Raw genomic sequence first — 26132 nt, 5'->3', positions numbered from 1 at the left:
TGGATGAAGATGTCTTCAAGAATATACATATGGCTCTGTTTTAAAGAGTATAGGTAGTTCTCAACTTACAACCATTCGTTTGGTGACCATTCAAAGTTACAACAGCACTGAAAAAGTGTCTTATGACCGTTTTTCACAGCTACGACCATTGCTGCATTCCCATGGTCATGTGATCAAAATTTGGACACTTGGCAACTGGCATGTTTTTATGATAGTTGCAGTGCCCCAGGGGCACATGTGATCCCTTTTTGTGACCTTCTGACAAGCAAAGTCAATGGTGAAGCCAGATTCAGTTAATAGTTAATAAAAGTTAACTACATAACAACTGAAGTGATTCACTTAACAACTGTGGCAAGATGTAAAATGGGACAGAACTCGCTTAACAACTGTCTTGCTTAGCAACAGAAATTTTGGGCTCAGTTGTGGTTGTACGCTGAGGACTACTGTACTTTGAAGGGCCCTGGGTCCTTCTTGTGAATCAAATAAGCCTATATCTCCAGGCACACTGTAGGGACTGAGAATAAGCGTGGCTGATGGATGACCCTTGTTTTCAATTTCACCTTGAACACCTTGCCTCTCCAGATACTACCTAGGAGATCGTCTCCTGTCTCAAGGGAAGACGTGGCTGGAATCTGCTGTAGTGGAGCACATTGGGATCTGCTTCCCCAACCGTTTCCCTCAGCAGATGCTGAAAAACGTGAGTGAGATGGAGGAGCAGCAGCAACAGTTTCATCTTTTCCAGTTGCAGCAGTTGGACAAGCAGCTGCTGGAACTAGATCAGCAAGAAAACCCCGAAGAAGAGATGGAAGAAAATGAGGTGAGCAGGAGGAAGAACAGATCTAAAGCAAAAGTAGACCTCTGATGTAAAAGCTTTCTTGTCTGATTGATGCTGCCAAGAATGTCCTGTTGTTAGACACAAAATTGATACTGGATCTGTTTTGCTCCCAGATGATGGAAGATAAACCATTTTACCAGGAGCCAGAAGCAGAAGTGAAGGTATTGGCATTGTCTCCACGTTGTTGGACCATCTCTCCCCTCTGCTACCTGGAAGACCCTGCCAGATTTTTTCCATCCTCTCTCAGTCAGCAGCTGAGAAAATTTGCAGACTTCTATACCCAGAGTGAGTATGAGACTGTCCTGATTTGGTTAGGAAGCAGTGTTCTTTATAGGTCCCACTGCATCCTGATGTAGTTGTTGGTAAGCAAACCAAAAACACTTCAACCAGAGACATTATAATCAGGAAGAGTTTATAAACCTGGTAACTAGTAGTCTCAGATTTCTGCTAAAGAAATTTCAGTAGATTTTTAGAGAGGCCATCATAAATATTATCTCTGGAAGAACTGACCAATTATAGGACTAAGGAACATAGCCAGTTGACAAGGAAAAATCATATTTGGTTAGTGTAACACTATTTTAGAAATGAAACTTTCAATATTTATAAAGTGCTACACAAAGTGCACCAACCAAATAGGTGGTAAGACAATAGGGGAACTCAGGCACCACACAGGTCATGTAGAAAGTAAACACAGGGTCAGTCATAAAGGACTCAAATGTCTATACACCAATGCACAGAGTATGAGCAATAAACAGGGTGAACTAGCAATTCAGGTTAATGAGGGCAGATATGATATTGTCGCCATTATGGAAACGTGGAATGAAACCCACAAATGGAACACACAGCTAGAGGGAATTAAATTATTCAAAAGAAACAGACCAAATAAAAGAGGAGGTGGAGTTGCTCTCTATATAAGAAATAACTACATCTCTACAGAAATAGAGCACAACAATGATGAAAACTGTAAACTTGAATGCATTTGGGTCAATATAAAAGGGAGGAAAAAATGACATTGCCATAGGTGTATACTATAGGCCACCCAACCAAACAGAGGAAATAGATGAACTTTTTGCTAGTCATCTAACTAATGTATGTAGGAAGCACATCACAATAGTAATGGGGGTCTTAAACTGCCCTGACGTCAACTGAGAGACAAACTGCACCAAGTGGAAAATTAAACAGATTTCTGACAAACCTAGCAGACAAGTTTGTCACCCAAAAAGTAGAGAAGGGAACTAGAGGATTAGCCATTTTGGATCTAATTCTCACTAACAGAGATGAAACGATAGAAGGTGTTGAAGCCACAGGAACCTTGGGAGGAAGTGATCATGCAATATTGGAATTCAACATTATGGAAGCACAAGCAATAGAATACAGTCACACTAGTGTCTTGGACTTTAAAAGAGCTAATTTCAATAAACTTAGAGCTTGGGAAGGATTTCATGGATGAGAATCCTCAAGGGGAAAACAAATCAAGAAGCTTGGGAAATTTTGAAAAGTGAGATAATAAAAGCCCAGTCTAGCATAATACCAACAAAGAGGAAAAAATAACAGCTCTCAAAAGAAACCAGCATGGCTGCATAAAGAACTCTGATAAATTGAAAGATAAAAAGGACAAGTATAGAAAGTGGAAAGAGGGGCACATAGCTAAGTCAGAATATCAGCAAATAGCCCGAGCCTGCAAAGACGAAGTGAGGAAAGCTAAGGCTCAAAACGAACTAAGGTTTGCGACGAAAGTAAAAAAATAACAAAAAAAGCTTCTTTCAACATGTAAAAAAGAAGAAAAAAGTGAAGGAAATGATTGGTCCATTAATGGGTGAAAGTGGCAAGAAGGTGACAAGCAACAGGGAGAAAGCAAACTATTTAATTCGTTTTTTGCATCTGTCTTTACACAAAAGGAAAAAACAGACCTATCAAAAATAGTGCCATAAAAAACAGAATAGAAATACAAGTTAAGATAGGCAAGAAAATAATAAGTGAGCACCTGTCCAGCCTAGACGAGTTCAAATCACCAGGACCAGATGGATTACACCCCAAGGTTCTCAAGGAACTGGCAGATGTGATCTCAGAACCACTGAACTATATTTTTCAAAGATCCTGGAGTACTGGGAAACTACCAGAGGACTGGAAAAGAGATGATATAGTTCCCATCTTCAAAAAAGGGAAAAAAATAGATCCAGGAAACTACAGACCTATCAGCCTGACCTCAATACCTGGGAAGATTCTGGAAAAGATAATCAAACAACGAATCAGTGAGCACCTAAAGGCAAAGTCATTACTAAAAGCCAACATGGGTTTGTCAAAAGCAGATCATGTCAGACAAATCTTATTGCATTCTTTGACCAAGTGTCAAAATTAATGGATCAGAGGAATGCAGTGGATATAATTTACTTGGACTTCAGTAAGGCATTTGATAAAGTAGATCACAAACTACTACTTGATAAGATAGAAAAATGTGGGTTAGACAGCATCACCACCAGATGGATTCATAGCTGGTTGACTGGCCATACTCAGCGTGTGGTCCTCAATGGAACCGCATCTACATGGAAGGAAGTATGTAGTGGGGTGTTCTATTCTGGTCCCAGTGCTCTTCAACATCTTCATCAACGATTTGGATGAGGGGGATAAATGGGGAACTCATCAAATTTGCAGACGACACCAAGCTGGCAGGAATAGCCAACACTCCAGAAGACAGGCTTAAGATACAGGAGGATCTGGACAGACGTGAACTTTGGGTGCTATCTAACAAAATGAAATTTAATGGTGAAAAAAGTAAGGTTCTACATTTAGGCAAGAAAAACCAAATGTACAGGTATAGTATAGAGGGTACCTTGCTCAATAGTAGTAACTATGAGAGGGATCTTGGAGACCTAGTGGACAATCACTTAAATATGAGCCAGCAGTGTGCTGCAGCTGCCAAAAAAGCCAACACAGTGCTAGGCTGCATTAACAGAGGGATAGAATCAAGATCATGTGAAGTATTTACAATGCCTTGGTAAGGCCACAGTTGGAATACTGCATCCAGTTTTAGTCACCATGATGTAAAAAAGATGTTGAGACTCTAGAAAGAGTACAGAGAAGAGCAACAAAGATGATTGGGGGACTGGAGGCTAAATCATATAGGGAACGGTTGCTGGAATTGGGTATGTGTAGTTTAATGAAGAGAAGGGTGAGGGGTGACATGATAGCAGTGTTCAAATATCTCAAGGGTTGCCACAAAGAGGGAGTCAAGCTATTATCCAAAGCGCCTGAAAGCATGACAAGAAGCAACGGATGGAAACTAGTCAAGGAGAGAAGCAACCTAGAACTAAGGAGAAAGTTCCTGACAGTTAGAACAATTAACCAGTGGAACAACCTGCCTCCAGAAGCAGTGAATGCTCCAACACTGGAAGTTTTTAAGAAGAGACTGGCCAGCCATTTGTCTGAAATGGTATAGGGTTTCCTGCCTTAGCAGGGGGTTGGACTAGATTACCTCCAAGGTCCCTTCCAACTTTACTATTATGAGAGTAAGTAACCAAGATTTTATGAAATAAGTGATTGACTTATAAAATGTAAAGATTAGGACCATTTCATTTCTACTGAAAACGAACCATTTGATAATGCAGACTATACTTTCTATTTATTCCATTCTTTATCCGATGACTGCATGTACGCATATATATTCATATATACCCACTGTGTTATTCCCTTTCAAACTAGGCAGAATTATGTGAAGCCCAGAAAGCCGTCAGAAAAATTAACGGCAGAACAAATTAACACAAGAAAGAAGAAAAAGAAAAGACCACATTATTCAACAATACTTCTCCATACTTTTTTTATACTTTATCCTTGCTTCCAATATATCCCTTCAATGCTTCGTACGTGGGGGTTTTTTTAATATGTTTTCAGTTTTTTCACTTCTTTTTGAGAAACTTGGCAGACTCCATATTTTCTCAGGCTGAGAATGGGGGGCACACAAATCTAAAGGAGAATGCTGCTCCAGAGGACAGTGCCACTGATTAGTGATAGTGAAGCTAATGCTTTCTGCATCCCATCAGATGATGTTACTTTATTGGCTTATATGATTATTGTTCTCAGCTTAAAAGGAGAGTTTGCAGTGTCTAAATAATTGCCATACCTGGGACTGAGAGCTTATAGAAATGTCTTGGTGAGCTTTCAGTGTATTTCTCTCTCACTGACTCTTTCATCTCTTTTAGGCCGGAGCCATTTTGGGATGGAACATACAAAGCCACAGCGTTTACAATGGACGTGGTTGGGTCACGCTGAGCTGAAGTACCAGGGCTGCATCCTGCAGGTGTCCACCCTGCAAATGTACATTCTTTTGTGCTTCAACCATGCCGAGGTCCTGACTACCTTGATTCTTATTTCATTGCTTCGTATCTATGCTTAGTATTTATCCATCTGCTTTAGCTTTATTGACATTGACTGGACTAGGAATTGAATAATTGTAGACAAAACTATTTATCCTCTCCATCCCTTTCCCCTGTTCCTTGCTTGTGGAAGGGAAAGCATTTTATTAAAAATTGGAAATGCTTTGTACTGAGGCATCAGTGATAGGGAATTCAGTCTGAACATGCTCTATTTGGATTTATGTTTAGTGCAGACGTGTATAATTTGTCCTTTTCATAAGATAAGGATGTTTTCTCCCTGATTAGGGTGAGTGTGGTGGCATAAAGTTGGATCAATGACTTTTGTTTATCAGCTTGTGTTCAGCCGGCTAGTTTGCCTGATTTAGGCTGGAGGTGGCTTAGGGGTTCTGTTGTCTGATATTTACTGGTATTGCTTATAAAGGCAGAATTAAAAATCTGATAATTCAAAATAAAATAAAAAATAAATTTAAGCTGCAAACCGTTGTATAGAATCTCTTTCAATGAGACAACCTCTTCTGTGGGGAAAAAAAAAAGTACCTTGACATTTTCTGCAGTGTTGTAATCGCCGTAGGATCTGAAGTCATTCTGAACGGGATGGTTGTGCTGAACGGTTGGTGATTCTGGATTGATTCTTTCTGCTCTCTACTGGGAATCTGTCGGCAGCTCTTCCCCTTATCAGTGGCCCATATCCCTGTAAATGGGTTAGGACAGGGGTCTTCAAACTCGGCCCTTTTATGACTCGTGGACTTCAACTCCCAGAATTCCTCAGCCAGCATGCCTGGCTGAGGAATTCTGGGAGTTGAAGTCCACGAGTCATAAAAGGGCCGAGTTTGAAGACCCCTGGGTTAGGATCTCAGAATGGAAGGGTTATTGAATTTTCAATATTCTTTACTGTAGGGGCCGAAGACTAGATGTCACAGCTTTCTTTTCTGTCTTTTTTTTCATATGTTCAGCTTTACTTTTTTCTTTTATTGTTCCAGGAAGTTTCTGCGGAGACACTATTAGAAGTCACCGGTCTCTCCCCTGTCCTCCTAAGTCACGCTCTGAAACCTCTGACAAAGGAGAACGGGATACTTACCCAGAGGCAGAGTAAGTAGAGAGGACATTCCTCTAAAAGGGGATACTGAGAGTTTGTAAAGTTGGCCTGAAAATTTGGATGGGATTATGACTTTTTATTTAGTAGGTTTATATCCCACCTTTCTTCTGGGAGGTCAGTGAGGTGTACCGTGCTCTTTTTCTTTCTGTTTTTCCTTATATGGCTGAAAGATAGTAGCTGGTCTAGTTACCCAGCGGGCTTGCACAGCTGACAGTGAACTCAAACCTGGGCCTTTCTCTCTCATTCGCTTCACAAAAGAATCATTGAATAAACTTTTAGTTGATTTCATGGCTCAGTGAAGAAGCTTCATTACAACTACATTACAACTTCATTACAACTACAAGAGCCTTGGTGGAGCAGTGGGCTAATGCCTCCTTAAGTAACACCAGCTGCCTGCAATTAGTGCAGGTTCGAGTCCCACCAGGCTCAAGGTTGACTCAGCCTTCCATCCTTCCGAGGTAGGTAAAATGAGGACCCAGATTGTTGGGGGCAATTAAGCTGACTTTGTAATAATGCCGCTTGGGGTGTGTGTGAAAGCCCTAATAAGCAGGCATATACATAGAATGAAGGCTACTGCTAAGCTTGTAAGCCGCCCTGAGTCTTTGGAGAAGGGCGGGATATAAATGGAATTAAAATAAAAAAAAAAAACTTCAGGGATGAAGTTAAAAGAATTTTTCCTAGTCATGTGTCACAGAATACAGCTGAATTTAGGAAGGCAAAAATATCTTAGCTCTGCTCAGTCCCTCTCTTGTTTGACTGCTAGGTATTTTGAGGCTGAATGAGGGGACATTGGGCCAGCCAGCCGGTCAGCGCCTGTGGCTCTTGCCCAAACAGATGTATTTGAATGTGGAAGAAAACGAGGGCTGTGCTCTGGAGAAGAAGAGGAATACCATTTGCTGTCTCCTTATCCAGATCTTGAAGGCTGAGAAAGAGATGCATATTGACAACCTGGTATTTAAGGTATGGAATGCAAGGACTTAAGCCCCTTGCTGAGCAGCCAAAAAGAAGGTCTGCTGCATTCATTCTTTCTACCTTGTTCAGGTGATTGATGCCTGCCAGAAACGGGAGTTTGGTGGTACCCAGAAATTTTTGAACTTTTGCTGTAGTAGCACAGATGTCTTCTCTTGCATCCTGCATCTGCTGAGCCAAGGTTACATCCAACGCCAGGAGGACAACCCACATATCTTGGAGTACAACTCGGCAGAGCCCACCACACCTCACCGAGGTCAAGCCCAGCTCATTTTTCAAAACATTAAATGCCAAAAAACAAAGATAGCTTCTGGGAAAGATACAACCAACAGGTAATGCTGTATTTTAATTTGCTGTGCATATATACCAGACAGTGAAAGCAATCCTTTGTTGTTGTTGTTGTTGTTGTTGTACTTGATAAGGCTTTTCTTGTCAGATTGGATACCCTTGGCCTTGACACAGAACAGGTTCTGATGGAGACGGTCCTCTTGCCTTTGGGACGTACAATGAATCAAGAAGAAGTTGAGTTGCTGATGACCCAAACAGTGGAGAAGGTGTCAGATACTCTAAGCGTGACTACAGATATAGCTCAACATCTGCTCATACACTGTAAGTGGAATGTGGATGTTCTGATTCAGCAATACACGGAAGACCAAGAGTCGATGCTATTTTTCTCAGGGCTGCAAGTGCGAAATCCTCAGCCACCTTCAAGCCCTGTCAGCCACTGTCCAGTGTGTGTGAATCCTCTGAGTGAAACAGACGATCTGCCTCTTCTGTGTTGTATGCACTACTGCTGTAAGGTAAGAGCTTTTTTACTACTGTGATAATAGGTATTTGGGATTGGGTATAATTGTTTTCATTCTGTCATATTAGTAGTGTGTTAGTGTGGCATCTTCCTTTGGAAGCCTGAAACATCTTGCATTTCATTCATCTTTGTGGATTGCTGTGGACTTTTTGCATATCCATGAAAGAGCATTGTCAATATATAGAGCTGGTTTCCATTCCTGTTCTCAAATAACTAATAGCATTTTTAATAGTCTGTGATAAACTGCAGTTAAAATATTCCATATTTTTTCCTCTTCCTTCATTTTTTTTAACTAGTCCTGCTGGAATGAATACTTGACTACTCGGATTGAACAAAATCTGATTCTGAATTGTACATGTCCCATTTCTGATTGCCCTGCACAGCCCACTACTGCCTTTATCCGCTCTATCATTTCCTCCAAAGAAGTCATTGCCAAGGTAAGCAGGATAATTATAAAAAGCAGGCTTAGCCAATTGAAAAACTGACCAGTCCCCTCCGGAAAGGAATTTTTTTCTTATGAGTGGATACTTGCTATATTTTGAAGTTTGAGGGTTATCATAGAAGGTTAAGCTGTTAATCCATTATGCTAGGTATGCTTAATTTCACATTAGTAGAGACTCTCTTGCTGTATATAACTACTGGTAATTGTTCCTTAACGCCCAAAATTGGGCTCAGAATTTTGGACCTGGCTTGATTGTATGACCGTTTGTATAATGGTCATTAAGGCAAACCATCTGGTCATTAAGAAATCCAGCACATCCAATGGGAAAGTGGCAAAAAATATTGCAAGTTGCAATCACAGGACTCTGGGATGCTGCAACTAGTCATAAATGTAAGTCTGCTGTCAAGAACCTGAAATGTGGTCACTTGATGGTGGGCGGGGAGAGAGAGAGGAGGGGGGGCACGACAGAATGTTTTACAGTAGCCAAAAGTGATATATTTATTTTATTTTTATTTTAATTCCATTTATATCCCGCCCTGTAAAGCTCCCTTTCTGAGACCCTCGTAACTTCAAAAGGTGGTTATGTGACCAATCATTAAGTGAGGATTATCTGCAGCATTATTTTTTTTAAAAAAAAATTAATCTTCTTAAAATAATTGGAGCAATTTGCTCTGCAGCTGTCTCCTCTCTTTGTGCAGTGAGTATTGATGGAATCTAAAGAGTACTTGGTCAAAGTACTTGGTATGTGACTTTGTAGACTAGCCATATACGAAACAAAGTAAAAGATTTTTTTAAAAAAAATTTTTTTGTTTTTTTATCCATATATACTGGTTTGCATACCGTTGTACTTTCTTTCTGTCTTGTATATTATGTTATAGTAAAAATAAAAAAAATAGATCTAGAAATAGTCCCCTAAAGTATATTACTGGAGGGTGCTTGCTCCGAGTCTTGTCCCTTAAAGGTTGCCATCTAATGGGTCCTACAAAGCATGTTTTTAATAGGAGCCCCTCCCCTATGGAGTTTCTTTCCCCTGGGATCTGGCAGGCTCCCATCCTTTTAGTTTTGTGGAAAGCTGAAAAGGTTTGGCTTTTCCCCTAAATGCTGGGATAAGGTGAGGCTGCAGCCTGAGGATTGCATGGTTTGCTATATTGGGGGTTGTGGGTCAGATCCCTGGTTTTCTTGGTTTTGATTTTACTATTGCTGTGAGCCACCTAGAGTTGTATTTTGTGATACATGGACAAAATAATTTGTCGTATTTCCTTTGCTTTTTGTATTTTATATTAAATATTTATATTTATATTACAGTAAACCCTCAGTTTAATGTGCCTCAATTCAGTGGACCTCTACTCCAACGGACATAATTATCTATACATGTACACAAACAAGATCCCTTCTACCATGTTATGCATTAATTTGTAAATCTCATTTATATTTAACAGACATCCCGCTTTAAGAGAAACCACTTCCCCCCTCAATCTGTTAAATCAATTTAAGGCATTATATTAATTCTGAGTTTGCATCATTTCCATGTTAATCTGTCCATATTTTTAAAATGGATTTAAAAGTAACACGTTAATTCCATCTGAAGTGTTAGGATTTAAAATTTCCGAAAGGGATAAGAGCTTTTCCAGTAGTATAAACTTGTTACAGAATTCCATTTATTTGGGAGGCATGACTGGTTTCAATTTTGCTGCCTTTTAGATAACTTATAGTATCTTAATTGAAATACTTTGGGATCAAATCAATCCAAAGAAGTAAGATAAGAAAAATAAGATAATAAATATTTAGCATTTAAAATCCACACACAGGGGCGAGAACAGTACATAAAAGTTCTCGGCTAGTATTAAAAGTATTAGTAATATTTATTCATTAAGACATTTTAAAAGCAGTAATATGCTTTTTATTACCCTTTTAATTAAACCTAATTCAGTAAATCCCAAACCTGGGAAAATTACTCAAAATTGGGTAAAAGTGGGTAAAAGTGGTAATGACACACAAACCCATTCCCAGTCACAATAAAGACATTTAAATAAGGACTTTCTGATAAATGGTTTTGGGTAATGAAGGAAAACGTTTAGGAAGCACTGTTCTAATTGGTTTTGCTGACGGTTTCATTTATAACATTATTTTATCCAGCTATCCTCTTCAGAAAGTGATGTAACTTAATATATTATTTAATTGGGAAAATATTATTAGATTAGATTATGAAGGGATAAGTCTCATTTCAAGAAATTCTTAGGGAATAAGGTAGTTTCAAGTGGGACGCGGTGGCTCAGTGGGTTAGGACGCTGAGCTTGTCGATCAGAAGGTCGGCAGTTTGGCGGGTCGAATCCCGAGTGCCGCGTAGCAGAGTGAGCGCCTGTTACTCGTCCCAGCTTCTGCCAACCTAGCAGTTCGAAAGCACGTAAAAATGCAAGTAGAAAAATAGGGACCACTCCGGTGGGAAGGTAACAGCGTTCCGTGCGCCTTTGGCGTCCAGTCATGCCGGCCACATGACCACGGAGACGTCCTCGGACAAGCGCTGGCTCTTCGGCTTTGAAACGGAGATGAGCACCGGCCCCTAGAGTCGGAAACGACTAGCACGCATGTGCGGGGGAACCTTTACCTTTACCTTTTAAGGTAGTTTATTTTTGCACCCAACGTTAGTAAATATTCTGCTACTTCTTTTAGGATTAAGGTGCTATCCTAAATAGAATTATCTTAAAAAAAAGAAGAAGAAAAAGAAACCTGTTGAAAAACCTGCTTCGTTTGTTAAGAGGTTTATAACGTGCATATAACACAAATACGTCCTCGATATTTTTAATGAGAACTCCAAAGCTAACGTTCATGCATTTTTTTTTAAATGCAGTATGAGAAAGCCCTTCTAAGAGGTTATGTTGAATGCTGTTCAAACCTCACTTGGTGCACCAACCCTCAGGGCTGTGATCAGATACTCTGCAAGGAAGGCCTTTGCTATGGAGAAGCTTGTTCAAAGTGCTCTTGGATCTCCTGCTTCAGCTGCAATTTTCCTGAAGTAAGGCTAACATGAAGTCTAGCGGCAGGGGGCTCTCTCTTTCTAGGACTTTTTACCAGATAGTTCAGTCTCTGGTTTCTTCACAGGCTCACTATCCTGCCAGCTGCAGTCACATGTCTCAGTGGATGGATGATGGTGGTTTCTATGAAGGAATGACTGTGGAAGCCCAGAGTAAGCACCTGGCCAAACTCATATCTAAACGCTGTCCAAGCTGCCAAGCTCAAATAGAGAAAAATGAGGGCTGTCTACAGTGAGTATGTTTTCCAGTACATTTCTGTATAAAGAGGGGGAAAATATACAAGGAAACTTCAGTAATTTATGGTTTGTTGTACAGATTGGATTATTCTGCCTTCTCTCTCAAAGATAAATTGATTTGCGTCTTCCTCACTTTAGAGGCAAGAGCTTGCAAGGCAAAGTAACACCCAATTTGATCAACTTTCTCCATCCTGGTGCCCTTTAGATGTGTGGGAACTACTGTACCTAAACCACTCTGCCATTTTGGGGCATTTTCCTTAAGTAGTTTTCATAATACCAGTCCTATCTCCATTGTCATTTAAGGAAGATTCTTTTCTCTTCTTAATCATGTCGATGTGTGGATGTTATTTGTTATTATTGCTAACATTCCTTTGAAAAGTTAGAATCTGGGTACCTTGGCTCATCATTTGCAGCCTTAGATGCTCCTCATGTAATCTTAAATCTCACAGGGCAAATACAGTCCCAAAAGAGCTTAAAGAATATCTAGTTATCATTTTATTTAGTGTTTTCACTGACCATGTTTGGATGTGATGCCATAGGCAGAGCATCACCTGAATATTACTATTTATCATATTTTGAAGAGAAAGTGTTCTCTAGCATTTGCTTTTATTTTTTATCATTGAAGCAATGTTTCTTCCTTTTCCTTTTTAATACTGAAAGCCATTCTGTATGGCTTTCCATGTTTTATTTATTTGGTCAATTTACGTGGCCACCCATCTCAACAAATCATAAAAAACAATAAAAACATTAAAAACCATCACCCCACCCCATAGTCTGCTGGAGAGTACACTTAGGTTCCTACCAACACAGCCATTTTGGAAGCTCTATGTTACTAGATTCCCCAGTCCAGATGGAAAAGCCATGTCTTAGAACGTTCCAGAAGTCCAATAAGGTTGGGGTCAGTCTGAACTCAGGGGGAATTAATTTCCATTTTTTTTGTGGGGGGGGGTTTACCGTGGCAGAAAAAACCCTTTCCTACTGGGTCCCGTCAGATGATATTTCTTGGTGGAGGGACCTGGAGCTTGCTCATTAACATGTACTTAGCTGAAACAGCTGAAACAGTTACATTTCACATTAATGATCCAAAAAATGTAGTTGGTGGCCACATCTTACTAATGGCCTTCATCCCCATTATATGCAGTATGACTTGTGCCAAATGTAACCATGGATTTTGTTGGCGTTGCCTGAAACCTTGGAAACCAACCCATAAGGACTACTACAACTGCTCTGCCATGGTAAGTGTTTATGCAGAAGACAAATAACTTTTTTGATATAGGAATATTCTTTTCTAAGGAAATATAAGTAGTAATATTTTTTTTAGGGTAAAGCAAGTCCAGGTATTTTTTTATTTATCCTGGCATATGGTAAATAATACTACTTTTGTTTTTTATCATTCTATACCAATTACTAACTCTTTTATGTTTTCGAAGTATAATTACACCTGTAATTTTGGACTTCTTTTCCAGTGTACATATAAAATCTACATTATATGTATAGTTCTAAGAAATTTTAAAAGAAATAATGTTTGCTGTTACTTTGAATACTTGCATTCCATTTCTCTCCTTCAGGTAAGCAAAGCAGCTCGACAGGAAAAGCGTTTCCAAGACTATAATGAAAGGTGCATTTTTCATCATAAAGCAAAGGTCAGGATCACTGTTCTGTACCCTAGCATGCATCATCAACCATGTACTTTTATGCATTGGTCGTCTTAGAATATTTAACTATAGACCTTTCTAGTCATTGAGAACAGTAATATGTCATCACTTCATCCACTGAAAAGGCAATTTAGAAAGATTGTTTTGTTTCAAAGCAGTAAATGAAATTAAACCTTATTATTAGAAGAGAAAATGCCTTTTCCTTCCTCTTTCTGCATTTTATCAGGAAAGTAGAGTTCATGTCCTCATTTTGTTATAAATGCTCTGCAAGAAATCCTCCTCAGTGTTGTTCTTTCAATATTACTCTAGACATTTTATATACATAAAGAGACATATAAATCCTTTTTGGAATAATATAGTCAATAAGAGTAGACATCAGGGAAACTGATGCAGTCCTCTTCAATTTCAGGAATTTGCTATGAACTTACGAAGTAGAGTTTCTACTGTCAGTGATGTGCCACAGATTCGGACATTGACTTTTGTTGTTGATACCTGCAAAGTGCTGGAACAGGCACGAAAAGTAAGTCCCATCTTTTAATGTATGCTACATTTTTCTGCAGCATTGTCCCCTTCTTTTCAATTCTGCTTTTTTATTTTATACTTTTTATAGCCCCACAAAGGATGTAGAAAGTATAACACACAGGAGGAGGTCCATAGCATGTGCATAGAACTGTATTGAATGATCAGCATTTAAATGAAAGAATGGAAATAAAAGTATTTGGGAAAAAATGGAGTGAGAGAACAGTGTAAAATTAAGAGGCTAAAATGTTATTGCAACATGATATTTTAATTCAGTAGAATGCAGAATAATAAGGCATTTGTGGACACTTTCATTCTGTTCAAAGCCTGAATAGTATTTTGCCAAATTTACATTCAAAGTATAGTAATCATGAATGCGTCCTGATTTATTCTGAAGCAATTCAGCCATTGGCTTAAATTTGAGATAAACTTTTCTCCCTAATTTTTTCAAGATTATTTCTCTGCAAATTTCTAAATCCATCCATCCTTCCTTCCTTCCTTCCTTCCTTCCTTCCTTCCTTCCTTCCTTCCTTCCTTCCTTCCTTTCTTCCTACCTACCTACCTACCTACCTACCATTCATTTCAATGAAGTTTTAAAAAGAAATGTTATGACACCACATCTTCTACATAAGACGCCAAGTGTTTTTTTCTGTAGATTTACATAAGGGCACTACTATATTAGTTGCTGTGTTTAGAGTTCTCTTCCTAATAATTCTAACCTTGGAATTTGCCTGAGTTGAAATTTTCATTGAGCTGTCCACAAACATTCCAGGATCTGTTTTGGAATCAATCACTGCTTGCTTAGTTCCCATTAATGTCTATAAGACATTCAAAATTTTGGGTGCCAAAGTATCATTTTATCATTTATCATTTTAAAGCCAATTGTGTGTGTTGGATAGATTTCAGGTGGGACTCTTTGAATTTCATTCTTTAGTGTATTGCTAGGTACGGTATAGTTTGGTGAAACTTCACATTTGGCCTTATCCCTTACTTCTAAGACCAGCTGGTGATCAAAAAATTAAAATGTAGCAATCCTAATGCTAGCCAGGGACCTCATTTTGAAAATCTTTCCATGTGAAGATTTCCCATTACTCTATTTCCTATTCAATTACTGTTACAACATCTGTCCCCTTATGATGTAGATGTTAAGGTTGCTCAGAAGCCTTTGGTAAAGGTCTGTATGAAAACTTGAAAAATCTATTGGGGACTCTCTTTTCAACATCCTAATTGGCATCCTCAAAGAAATCTAGGTGTTTCGTGAGCAAATATCTGCACTGGTGTTTAATGTCATGTTTAACAGTGTTCTTATGATACAGAAAATGCATTTCTTTGGAAGTCCCAAAGGTCCTTTTTTAAGAGGCAACTGGACTTTCTTGGGTTTTGCTTCTCATTCAAGAAGCTTCTTCAGCTCTGACTGGAGGGTAGGGAAGAAGCTTCTTGGAAAAGAAGCAAAACATCTTCAAAGAAAAATAAAGAAAGTTTAGTTGCCTCTTGAAAAAGCACCTTTGGGAGAAACATGACCTGGATGACTTAGAATCTTCATAGACATTTCTTTGGAAGATACCTTGAAGAATCTATACTGGCTTTCAGGGAAAAAAAAACCCTCTCCAGAATGCTTTTTTATTCTTAGTTTTTCTTTGGATTCTTGCTACAAAGCCTTTGTCATTTTATGGATGTTTTATAACTAAGACCATAAAAGAAGTAATACAAAAACATGGAAATTTACCCTAGCATTATTTCCCTCCAACTCCAAGAACCTATGCTTTAAATTTGAGCTATGAAATATTCTTTTTCTCTCTTGCTCTAAGTAGGAAGGTGGTACTATGCTGTGACAAACGTCTTCCAATTACTTGATTCTAATTCTCTAAGGGAATATCAGAGGAGAGGAGCATGAGGGGTCATTACCTTCTCTCTCTACTCCTAGTGAAACCATTCCCCCAATGGAGAGATTCTAACTGGAATCATTTATATGCATTGTGATACATGATGTGTTTCAGGTCCTGGCATATTCCTGCATCTACAGCTACTATAACCAGGACACAGAAAAAATGGATATCATGGAACAACAGTCTGAGAATCTGGAGCTGCATACTAATGCTTTACAGATCCTTTTGGGTAAGCCATTATTGACATGCAAATAACTGTCATTTATTTGAGACAAGTTAATCGAATACTGGCAATATTTGTAATATAGAAAGCATCAATTGTCATAATAGTATTTCCTTATTGCTTCCAGTACAGATCACCCTTGCCTGCAGGTTCTACAATATGCTGAAACAGTAATTATTATGACTCAGTTATTTCTTCCACGCTTGACTCAGCCTTCCATCCTTCCGAGGTAGGTAAAATGAGGACCCAGATTGTTGGGGGCAATAAGCTGACTTTGTAATAATGCCGCTTGGGGGCCCCCGAAAGCCCTAATAAGCAGGCATATACATAGAATGAAGGCTATTGCTAAGCATATTGGTTTGTGCTTAAATTGTAAGCCGCCCTGAGTCTTCGGAGAAGGGCGGGATATAAATGGGATTAAAAAATTTTTAAAAAATCTATTTGCCAGGAATTGAGAGGGCTGGATGCCATGATCTTGGTTTTCTTAATGTTTAGTTTTAACCCAACTTTTGTACTCTCCTTCTTCACTCACAACAAGAGGCTCTTTAGTTCTTCACTTTCTGCCATTGGAGTGGTATCATCTGCATATCTTAGGTTGTTGATATTTCTCCTGGCAATTTTAATTCCAGCTTTTGATTCATCTAGCCCTGCCTTTTTCATGATGTGCTCTGCATATAAGTTAAACAGGCAAGGTGACAGTATACAGCCTTGCCGGACTCCTTTCCCAATTTTGAACCAATCAGTGGTTCCGTGTCCAGTTCTCACTGTTGCTTCTTGGCCCGCATATAGGTTTCTCAAGAGACAAATAAGATGGTCTGGTACTCCCATCTCTTTAAGAACTTTTTTTTTAATCTCATTTATATCCCGCCCTTCTCCGAAGACTCAGGGCAGCTTACAATCTAAAGCACAATGTGCTTAGCAATAGCCTTCATTCTATGTATATACCTGCTTATTAGGGCTTTCAGCCCCCCCCCCCCAATGCGGCATTTTTACAAAGTCAGCTTATTGCCCCCAACAATCTGGGTCCTCATTTTACCTACCTCGGAAGGATGGAAGGCTGAGTCAACCTTGAGCCTGGTGGGATGCGAACCTGCACTAATTGCAGGCAGCTGGTGTTACTTAAGGAGGCATTAGCCCACTGCTCCACCAAGAACTCGCCACAGTTTGTTGTCATCCACACAATCAAATGCTTTAGCATAGTCAATGAAGTTTTTCTGGAACTCCCTAGCTTTCTCCATGATCCAGCGTATGTTGGCAATTTGATCTCTAGTTCCTCTGCCTCTTCGAAATCCTGCCTGTACTTCTGGTAGTTCTCAATCCACATACTGCTGGAGTCTAGCTTGTAGGATTTTAAGCATAACTTTATTAGCATGTGAAATGAGTGCAATGATGCGATAGTTAGTTACAATAGAAATGCCAAAACAAAAAGAAATATTCAAACAAAAATTGTTAAGCAAAGAAACAGAAAAAGAATTCTCCCAAATTAAGATAATAAATTAAGATAAATCACTGAACTATGTCACAGTCAGTCATATAATAGCAATATAAAATTGTGCACAAGGATTTTCTTGAAATACATTTAAACTGTTAAAGGGAAAACATACTATTTTTTAATTTCTAGAAAATATAACCATTTCGAAAAGGATTCCGAGGATCTTACAGTTTCCACATCTTTAACCCTGTTAGTAGCAATAACTCCAGTGTAGCCAATTGTCTAGCTTCACCCTCCACCTTTTGGATAATGAAGTTGTGTGCAAGAAGATCATAAATCTGGTGGAGCTCTCACTTATTGCAGAATGTGATATCCAGTTCATATCAGAATACCGTATATACTTGAGTATAAGCCGAATTTTTCAGCCCACTTTTTGGGCTGAAAAATTCCACTTCGGCTTATACTCCAGTCAACAAAAAAACTTACCGAGGACTTGTGCGCGGCCGAGGCTTTGGTGCTTCCGGGATCGCGCGCACCTCTCCCAAGCCACCGCCGTCCGGAGACCTGCCGACGTTTGGGGAGGTTTGGGGAGGTGCGCGCCTCCCCAAACCTCCCCAAACGTCGGCAGGTCTCCGGACCTCCGCGCCCTGCCTGCCTGCTTCTTTCCGCAGCGGAAAGAAGCAGGCAGGCAGGGCGCGGAGGTCCGGAGACCTGCCGAAGTTTGGGGAGGTTTGGGGAGGTGCGCGCGCACCTCCCCAAACCTCCCCAAACGTCCGCGCCCTGCCTGCCTGCTTCTTTCCGCTGCAGAAAGAAGCAGGCAGGCAGGGCGCGGAGGTCCGGAGACCTGCCGAGGTTTGGGGAGGTGCGCGCGCACCTCCCCAAACCTCCCCAAACGTCCGCGCCCTGCCTGCCTGCTTCTTTCCGCTGCGGAAAGAAGCAGGCAGGCAGGGTGCGGAGGTCCGGAGACCTGCCAACGTTTGGGGAGGTTTGGGGAGGTGCGCGCGCCTCTGCTGGCGGCGGAGGCTTGCAGAACGGCGGATCGGCTTATACTCGAGTCAATAACTTTTTTCAGTTTTTGGGGGTGAAATTGGGGGTCTCGGCTTATACTCGAGTCGGCTTATACTCAAGTATATACGGTAGTTTGAATTCTCACTATCAGTGTGTTTCCTGGACACATTGGCCATCTGATTTGCAAAGATTTTATCTGTATCTTCTTTTTCACATCCACAAAAGTATCTATTGTTTCTGTTCCACTTATAGCCCTTCAGATGCTTTCAGCAGGGTTTTTGCCCTTTATGTCATGCATGTTTTATATATAATGCAATTCCTTCACTCTTTTTATTGTTTTTATTTTTTTTTTGAACATGATATGTTTCCAGGAGTTCCAGTTATGAGTTCAATCCCATCAGGTTTCAGAAATACTAAAAATGTTGTATTTGCCGTATGACTTCAAGTTTTTTCTATACATTGAGCATTGGTGCAGAGACAGTCGAACCCTTTAGTGCTGCCCTTTTGGATTTGCCTACACCATCTCCCGGCACATTCCTAATCTCTGCTACCTTCCAATATGACAATTAAATAAAGAATAAATTTTGCTTCGTAGTTTTAAGAATATAATTCAGAATCACGTTGAGACTTTAATAAGATTTCTTCCTGAGATTATATTAACATTATTTCAACTAAAACAAGGCTGTAAAGAACAACACCATGATGTGAGTAAAAAAACTTTTAACATTTCATAAAAATCAACATCCATGCCTTTTTAAATGTAATGTGAAGTAATATTTCTGATTTAATTTTTTAAAATATATTTTATTGATTTTACAATCACAATCCTTGGTGCCCAGTGAACAGCGTGTTGTCTTAGTTCATATATTTTAAAAAAACAATAATAATTAACTAAGTGATGATTAATTTTTATAATTCCATAATTAGTGTATTAATTAGTAGTATATTTTTTTGATCTTCCCTTCTTACTATAGTATTCTCCTTCTTCAACTTTAAAACAGTATAATTCTTAATATTTTCAATGCATAAATGATTAAATATAGGCATTTTTCATGTTTGTACCAATAATAACATCCATATATGACAGTTTTTCTAATCAACTTGTATTGTATTTATAAAAATCATCTTATAAGTTCATCATGCATCCTATTTTCATAATTCTTATTTAAGCTTAATTTCCCCTTAATATTCAAACCATTTTTATCAGTCATAATTTTCTCAGTATTGATTATCTAAATATCCAAGCTTTCCATGTACATACACCATCCCAATATTTTCATATTTCATGTGTTATAAGGATACTCTACTACTTATCTATCTTATAACATCTACATATAACATCTTTTTTGATCAGCTTATATTTGTAAAAGTTATCTTGTTAAGTCACTATATATCCTATTTTCAAAAATTCTTGTTTAAGCTTAATTTCCCCTCAATATTTTGGTCATTCCTCAGACCTCTTCAAATTAATTACTTTTAAATTTCAAACTTTTCATTTATATATATCATCCCAATATTTTTACATTTCATAAATTGTAAAAAATACTATACTACTTATATCTCTTATCCCTCTTACTATAGAGTCCCTTTATATCCAAAATTATCTGTTCTTTTAACCATATTCAAACAGGTGTTTGCTCATGTAGTATTCCATCTGGTAAGGCGAATCAAATCTTTTGAATCTAACTCTGGCCTTCTAACATTCCAAGTTAATATATTTCACTTGCTAGTAAGTTCCTATATTTTTGTGAGTATTGTTGGGAGTGAGGAGGACAAATTATGTAGGATATGTGTTTTTGTCTCCTAAACTCTAATGATTCTCCTGGCAGTTCTATAGTCCATTTTCTTTCTTGTCCTTGGGTTTATTTTGACGTCCTGACAAAGTATCTTTTCCATTTTTATTGTTATGGCAAAATCTTGTAGATTTTTTCCTGTTTGTGTTAAGTTGTAATTCTCTTCATTTGTAGCTTCGCTGTTTAAGTCATTTTCTTCTAGCTTGTGTTCCATTATCTGATTTATTTGTTCATTCTTTATTATCATTTTCTTAGAGTTTTGTATTGTATGTTTAGATTGGAGATGTGCTCATTTATGTCATCAAAGTTGTTTTTGATCTCCTTGTGGTTTGAAGCCATTGTCATTTGTATCTGTTGTAGCATTGCATACATTTCCTCCTGGAAAGTATTTGTCTTGTCTTGGAATATTTCTTCTGGAAGTCTCTTGATATTCCAGGCTAGATCTTTCAGGAGTAGATATTAGATGTGGTTTCCTGCAATTTTTTGATAAGTATACAATATCCATATTGTCCCTCCTCCAAATAATCTTTCATCAGTGCCATAGTCTCTATGATTAGCCTCGTCAAACCAGCCAATCTCGGAATCCAAACAACCCAATTTCATATAGTTCTTATCTTTATTATGGTTTTTGTAATCCAATGTGTTTCCAATTGTCAAGGCCTCAGTGACAGCAGTATTTTATAACAGTTCTTCTATTCAGGGGTCAGTTATCAACCAGTCAGAATTGCAATCCAGTATATTTAGCCACCTTGAGTCCTTCCTGTAAATCCCCCCCCCCAAGAGATTAGCCAAGAGTCAAAAGTTTTTCTATTTCTGTAAACAATTCTTGGACTTAAACAGTCAGAGTATTTATTTTTCTCCAGACACTTCTTATCTTATGGCTGGCTCAGTATGTTTTCTTTCTTTGTTCCCAGCTGTCTTCTTGAGAGTTATTAAAGTTCAAGGGAGCAGATTATTCTTTGTTTCTGGGCGACTTGCCAATTTCTGAATCAGTCTTGTTGATGTTCTATACTCTGATTCTCCAGTAGAAGTCAGTAGTTGTTTGTTTTCCCGCTTTTTCAAACAAAAAAATCTTAATTTTTTTATATAATTTCATCAGGACCCTTTTATGGTGTAAAATCTTAACAATTTTCATAGTTTCTAGATTTATCCAGACTGAAGTATTATAAATTTCATTTCAATATATTTCTTTCCCCCTTAAAAGTTAATTCGTCGCTTCCGTCTATGGAGGAGTAGGGGTGTAGTCCCCTCCCTTCACTTTCGGAGGATTTCTTACTTTAGGGATCTTTTCCAAGGAATCAGTTACAAAATAGAAGAGAGAAGATCAATACTCTTACCAATTCCAAGCATGCTGTTCACCGCTGTTCTAGTTCGTGCTCTTGGACTTCAGCTGCAAGTAGCTTGGGCTAGACACTGGTGTGCAGCTAGCCTTTCTCTTGTTGAGTTAAAGGGCTTTCCCCGGATCGAACAGATCGACCACCATCATTCTATGATGGTCTGAGTGCCCCTCTTTCTTCATTGCCTCTCCAGGGTGACTTTTGACCCATTTAGGTTCCTCTGATAGGGCGAAACTAGCTGTGGGGTGTGGAGCTCTGCAATCCCCCGGCTGTGGGCTATGATGCAAAACTGGAAATCCTTAATTTCATTTTATAACCAGTTTATTTCACTGTTGTTTTTACACTTGGATCCATTCATTCACAAGTGCTACAATTTGGAAATGGATCTGCTTTTTCTTTCAGAGGAGATGCTGTTACACTGCCAAGATCTTGCCTCTTCCATTCGGTTGCTCAAAGCAAAGCATTTTAATATTGGTTTAGAGTTGGTTCGAAGGATCCAAGAACGGCTCCTGTCAATTCTGCATCATGCTACTCAGGTAATACCTGCCTAGACTGGATATATATGGTAGTAAATGTATTTTGCCAATTCAGTATTGCAGCAAAAAGAAATGTGCTAAGATCATTATATCTAGATTCTTAATGGTTCCATTCTCTTTAGGAGAGTGATCTCTGGTGTCAGCATCTTGCTATATCCTTTCGATCTTTATTTTGTTGCAGGATTTCAGAGTGGGATTCCAAACTCGACAAAGCTCCGAACAGGGGGGGATTAAATTATCCAATGTACTTAATGGCACTTCTGCTTATAAACAGTAAGTTTTCTTATGGGGATATGTGAATAGTAAGCTGGGTTTCAGGTTTCCAGTGAGGAGGAGTCTGGCTAAGAGGAGCCTAATTCAAGCATGCCAGCAACTATTTAGATTTTAGATAGATGATATTTTTCAACGGTCTTCATACAAGTAATCCTTGATTTATGAGCATAGTGGAGTCTAACCATTACAGTCATAAATTGTGATAGTCCTAAAGTGGGCCATCTACATGTCTGATTTGATTTTATGTCATTTAAGGTAGCAATTGTTAAGCAAATGCTACAGTCATAAAGCCAACCCATTGTTTGCTATAGGCTGACTTTGCTGAACACCTGAAGTAAATATCAGTTTTCAACAAAACTGTCTCAAAACACATGTGACTGTTGGATGCTGCAAATGGCCATAAATGCAAGCCAATTGCCAATGGCCGATGTCTGATCACGTGTCCAGCGGATGACTGTTGGAACTTCAAAATTGGGTTGAAAGTACCCCAAGGGAGATCTGCTTAATTTCAAATGATTGCTAAGCCGGGGTCCCCAACCCCTGGTCTGTGGACCGGCACCGGGCCATGCAAACAAGCAAAGCCCCATCCACGGGATGCAGGCAGCGCATGAAACCATGCCCCCCCCCTCCAGTCCACAGAGAATCCTCTCGCCATGGAACCGGTCCATGGTTCCCAAAAGGTTGGGGACCACTGTGCTAAGCGATCAGTTTTAAGTTGAAGATTACCTATATCAGAGTACTTTCTGTCAATTAGGAGATGATTTCCTTCTTCATAAAGAATAACTTTATATTTTCCATAATAAGCCAGGTAGATTTGAATGTCAGGTATTTAAATCAGTGATCTGATGCATATAGATTTGGAATGAACAAGATGCTTTGGGGAGCCACAAAAGAAGCCATGTTTTTGCTGCCCCTTGAGTAATGTATTATAAGCATTTCTCCAGTTCTTGGTAGTGTCAGTGTAACAGTAACTTCTTGCATCTCTTAAAATAACACTGGTAAAAACAAATATGGAATTGAATTTTGTTCTGTTCTTTTAGAAAATCTGGTATATTGATTGTGAATGTTAGGATTTAAAGCAGAGGCAGGCAGTCTGTTTATGTTTATGAATTATATTACTTTTGAGTAGCTGAAGGCAGGGTCATCATGTCACGTAAGTGGAAAGTGTATGTCTTGCTTTCTGTTTGCCCCAGTTTTAGGAAACCTTTTAAAAATGGGTTTTATATTTGGTATGCCCTTACTAAAAATCAGTAGAAATTAATACCAGTGAATTTTAACAACAAAGTCCAGGGATGTTCTGGGATCCATAAACATATGATTTAGGGACTACCGAAAACTAAACAAGAAATTTCTAATGGGGAAAATCCTTATTGGCTTACTTCAAGCATATTGGGTGAAAGTCTTGCTTGGTTCAATAAGTATCCTACTGGAATTTAGAAGACTACAGTAATCCAAAAGTGAAATGACACTAAATTTGTTTCTGCACAGGCTGATTTTTTATGAAGGATCTGATACACCTGATACAGATGATGGGGGCAAAGAGGAAGATGAGGAAGATGAATATGTTCCAGAGTGGCAAGAAGAATATGATGATGAAGACCTTGATGATGATGATGATATTTCCTATGATGATGAATCAGAAAATCTAGAGAGAGATTGCTTTTTTTTTGATGATGAAGATGAACCATTTAATTAGGGTTCACCTTTGGACTTCCCAAATTCTGAAGATGAGGAAGCTTCAGGCAACCTTGTCCCTGCTAATTCTACTACTATCATTGTCACAAATGGCAGGGAGAAGATTTCAGTTAATTGGGAGTCAATTATAATGATCATTTACAATGAAGGGCACCTTCCTTTGAGGTATATCTTTGTGGCTATTGGAAAATTCACAGTGCCTGATTACATATGAAGTTCATTAGCCAAATAAATGAAAAAACGGGAGCAGTGAGGCTGCAGGACTGCAAACTTTCTTAGGGAATAAGACGAGGCTCCAGTCTAGAAAAAAGACCATTGCCTCAACTCCAATGCAGGCTTCAATTTTAAGAGAGCACTGTGTATCATCAGTTTATGTGAAAGTCTGCACATCATCCTTTTCCATATTCCCTGTATTTTATTGCCCATTGGCTAATACTTATGCAGAGGTTTTATTTGATAAATATATTTGACTTTATTATTTTGCCCAGCATTGAGTTAAAGTTCTAGAACGTAATAGCAATACAGCCTTATTTATGAGTGCCAGTTCAGTTTTGTTCTCTAATAGTGATTCATACGGTAATTACATGGAAGCATGAATGTGTGTGTGTGTGTATGTACACAAATGTACATAAATATGCAAAGTCTCTAAGGGGCTTCTTGTCTGTCAGAACAATTCTCATTTCCATTCTAACACAGCTCCAAAACAATGAACTGAGATTTTTATTTCATTTCAATATAAATTATTCTATAAGATTCAGCGCCAGGGACAATGATATTCTCTAATTAATGAAAAGGCAACTTAGGACATTGATTGTGCGTGAATCGCTTGAATTACATCTTGTTTGGGCAAGAATTGTGTGTGCTTGTGTGCATGCGTGTTTGCACGCATGCATATAATGCTTTCTTATGAATGTTGATAAAGCTGTTTTTTTTTTAAAAAAAATTAAAACAACTCCCAAATTCAGTTAAAATGCCCTATGGCTCTTTTGGATAAATCTGTAGGTTGCTTATGTTCTGAACTGAAACGGTTTTGTATTTTGTATGGAACTCTTTCATGAAGAGATTTTTTCTTTAATGTTCTTTTGTCATTTGGAATGCATTCTACAGGTGGGAATTCCACAGAATATAGAAGTTCAGAGGGTTCATATATACAATATAAACACATGTATGCATACTCATATATGTGTATGCAGGAGCTAAAATTGTTCAGAGTATTCTGCTTTCTCTTTTCTTGAAAATGAAAAAGAACCCAGAAACTATACAACTTCTGTTTATGAAATAAAATGGTTTTCTTCTGTTGCTCTTTTTATATGCTTTTCTTTTATTCTGCTTTGTTATCCCTTCTTAGGGTCAAAAATGGGAATGGGAAGGTTGTTGTTGGGAGAAGCCTCATTATCTTGAAAGTATCTAGTTATCCATTTGCTATGATACCATTTTCTCAATTTCTCCAGCTCAGCAGATTTCTAATACTTCATAGTTTACCGAGATAAGGAGAATTTGTATTTGCAATGCCACAATATCCATTGATTAGATTAGAGCTAGATTAGAGCACCTGTGGGATGTAATGGGATGTAGAAATGACCTGTGAGATAGGAGGAAGAGCCACAGACTAGACAACCATCATGCAAAAGTCCATTGAAGCAGAGGGAATATGGGAGGTGTTTTAGAAGGGATCCTTCCTAGTTTTCTTAACAATAAAAGAAAAGGGAAAAATACTTTCCAACTCGCAAGAATCTGTTAATGTACAGATAACAGATATTTTATAATAAAGATAAAGATAGAATTCATTGTCATGCTTCTTGTCTGAACTAAAGCAATTGTTAAGAAAAAAAGAAAAATAGCATGTTTCCAAAGTGGAAACAATTGTGCAATCATGGATGTTTTATCAGTTATGAAAACCTATGAATACATATTTTAGTTGTGGGTATTGGATTTTAAGAAAACCAAGATCATGGCATCTGGCCCTCTCAATTCCTGGCAAATAGATGGA

At 38.6% G+C, this 26132-nt stretch overlaps 1 protein-coding gene across 1 annotated transcript in view; it reads left to right on the top strand.

The window, feature by feature from the left end:
• LOC308669846 (cullin-9-like) overlaps window positions 1-25441 on the top strand; it is a 62591-nt gene extending 37150 nt beyond the window's left edge. Inside the window, exons 25-41 of the mRNA XM_081330756.1 lie at window positions 583-817; window positions 949-1120; window positions 5032-5177; window positions 6186-6294; window positions 7065-7261; window positions 7343-7602; window positions 7707-8070; window positions 8372-8512; window positions 11366-11530; window positions 11617-11780; window positions 12927-13020; window positions 13354-13428; window positions 13850-13960; window positions 15957-16074; window positions 22041-22174; window positions 22356-22447; window positions 23936-25441. Coding sequence (XP_081186882.1) covers window positions 583-817; window positions 949-1120; window positions 5032-5177; window positions 6186-6294; window positions 7065-7261; window positions 7343-7602; window positions 7707-8070; window positions 8372-8512; window positions 11366-11530; window positions 11617-11780; window positions 12927-13020; window positions 13354-13428; window positions 13850-13960; window positions 15957-16074; window positions 22041-22174; window positions 22356-22447; window positions 23936-24143 — 2785 coding nt within the window. The 3' untranslated portion in view covers window positions 24144-25441. The remainder of the gene's footprint in view (window positions 1-582; window positions 818-948; window positions 1121-5031; window positions 5178-6185; window positions 6295-7064; window positions 7262-7342; window positions 7603-7706; window positions 8071-8371; window positions 8513-11365; window positions 11531-11616; window positions 11781-12926; window positions 13021-13353; window positions 13429-13849; window positions 13961-15956; window positions 16075-22040; window positions 22175-22355; window positions 22448-23935) is intronic.
• The last annotated feature ends 691 nt before the right edge of the window (window positions 25442-26132 follow it).

Source organism: Vipera berus (assembly GCF_964194415.1).
Source record: "Vipera berus genome assembly, chromosome: 1".
In the NCBI taxonomy this organism is placed as follows: Eukaryota; Metazoa; Chordata; class Lepidosauria; order Squamata; family Viperidae; genus Vipera; species Vipera berus.
The sequence above is the reverse complement of the archived record's forward strand: the minus strand, read 5'-3'. Positions and strand labels throughout refer to the sequence as shown.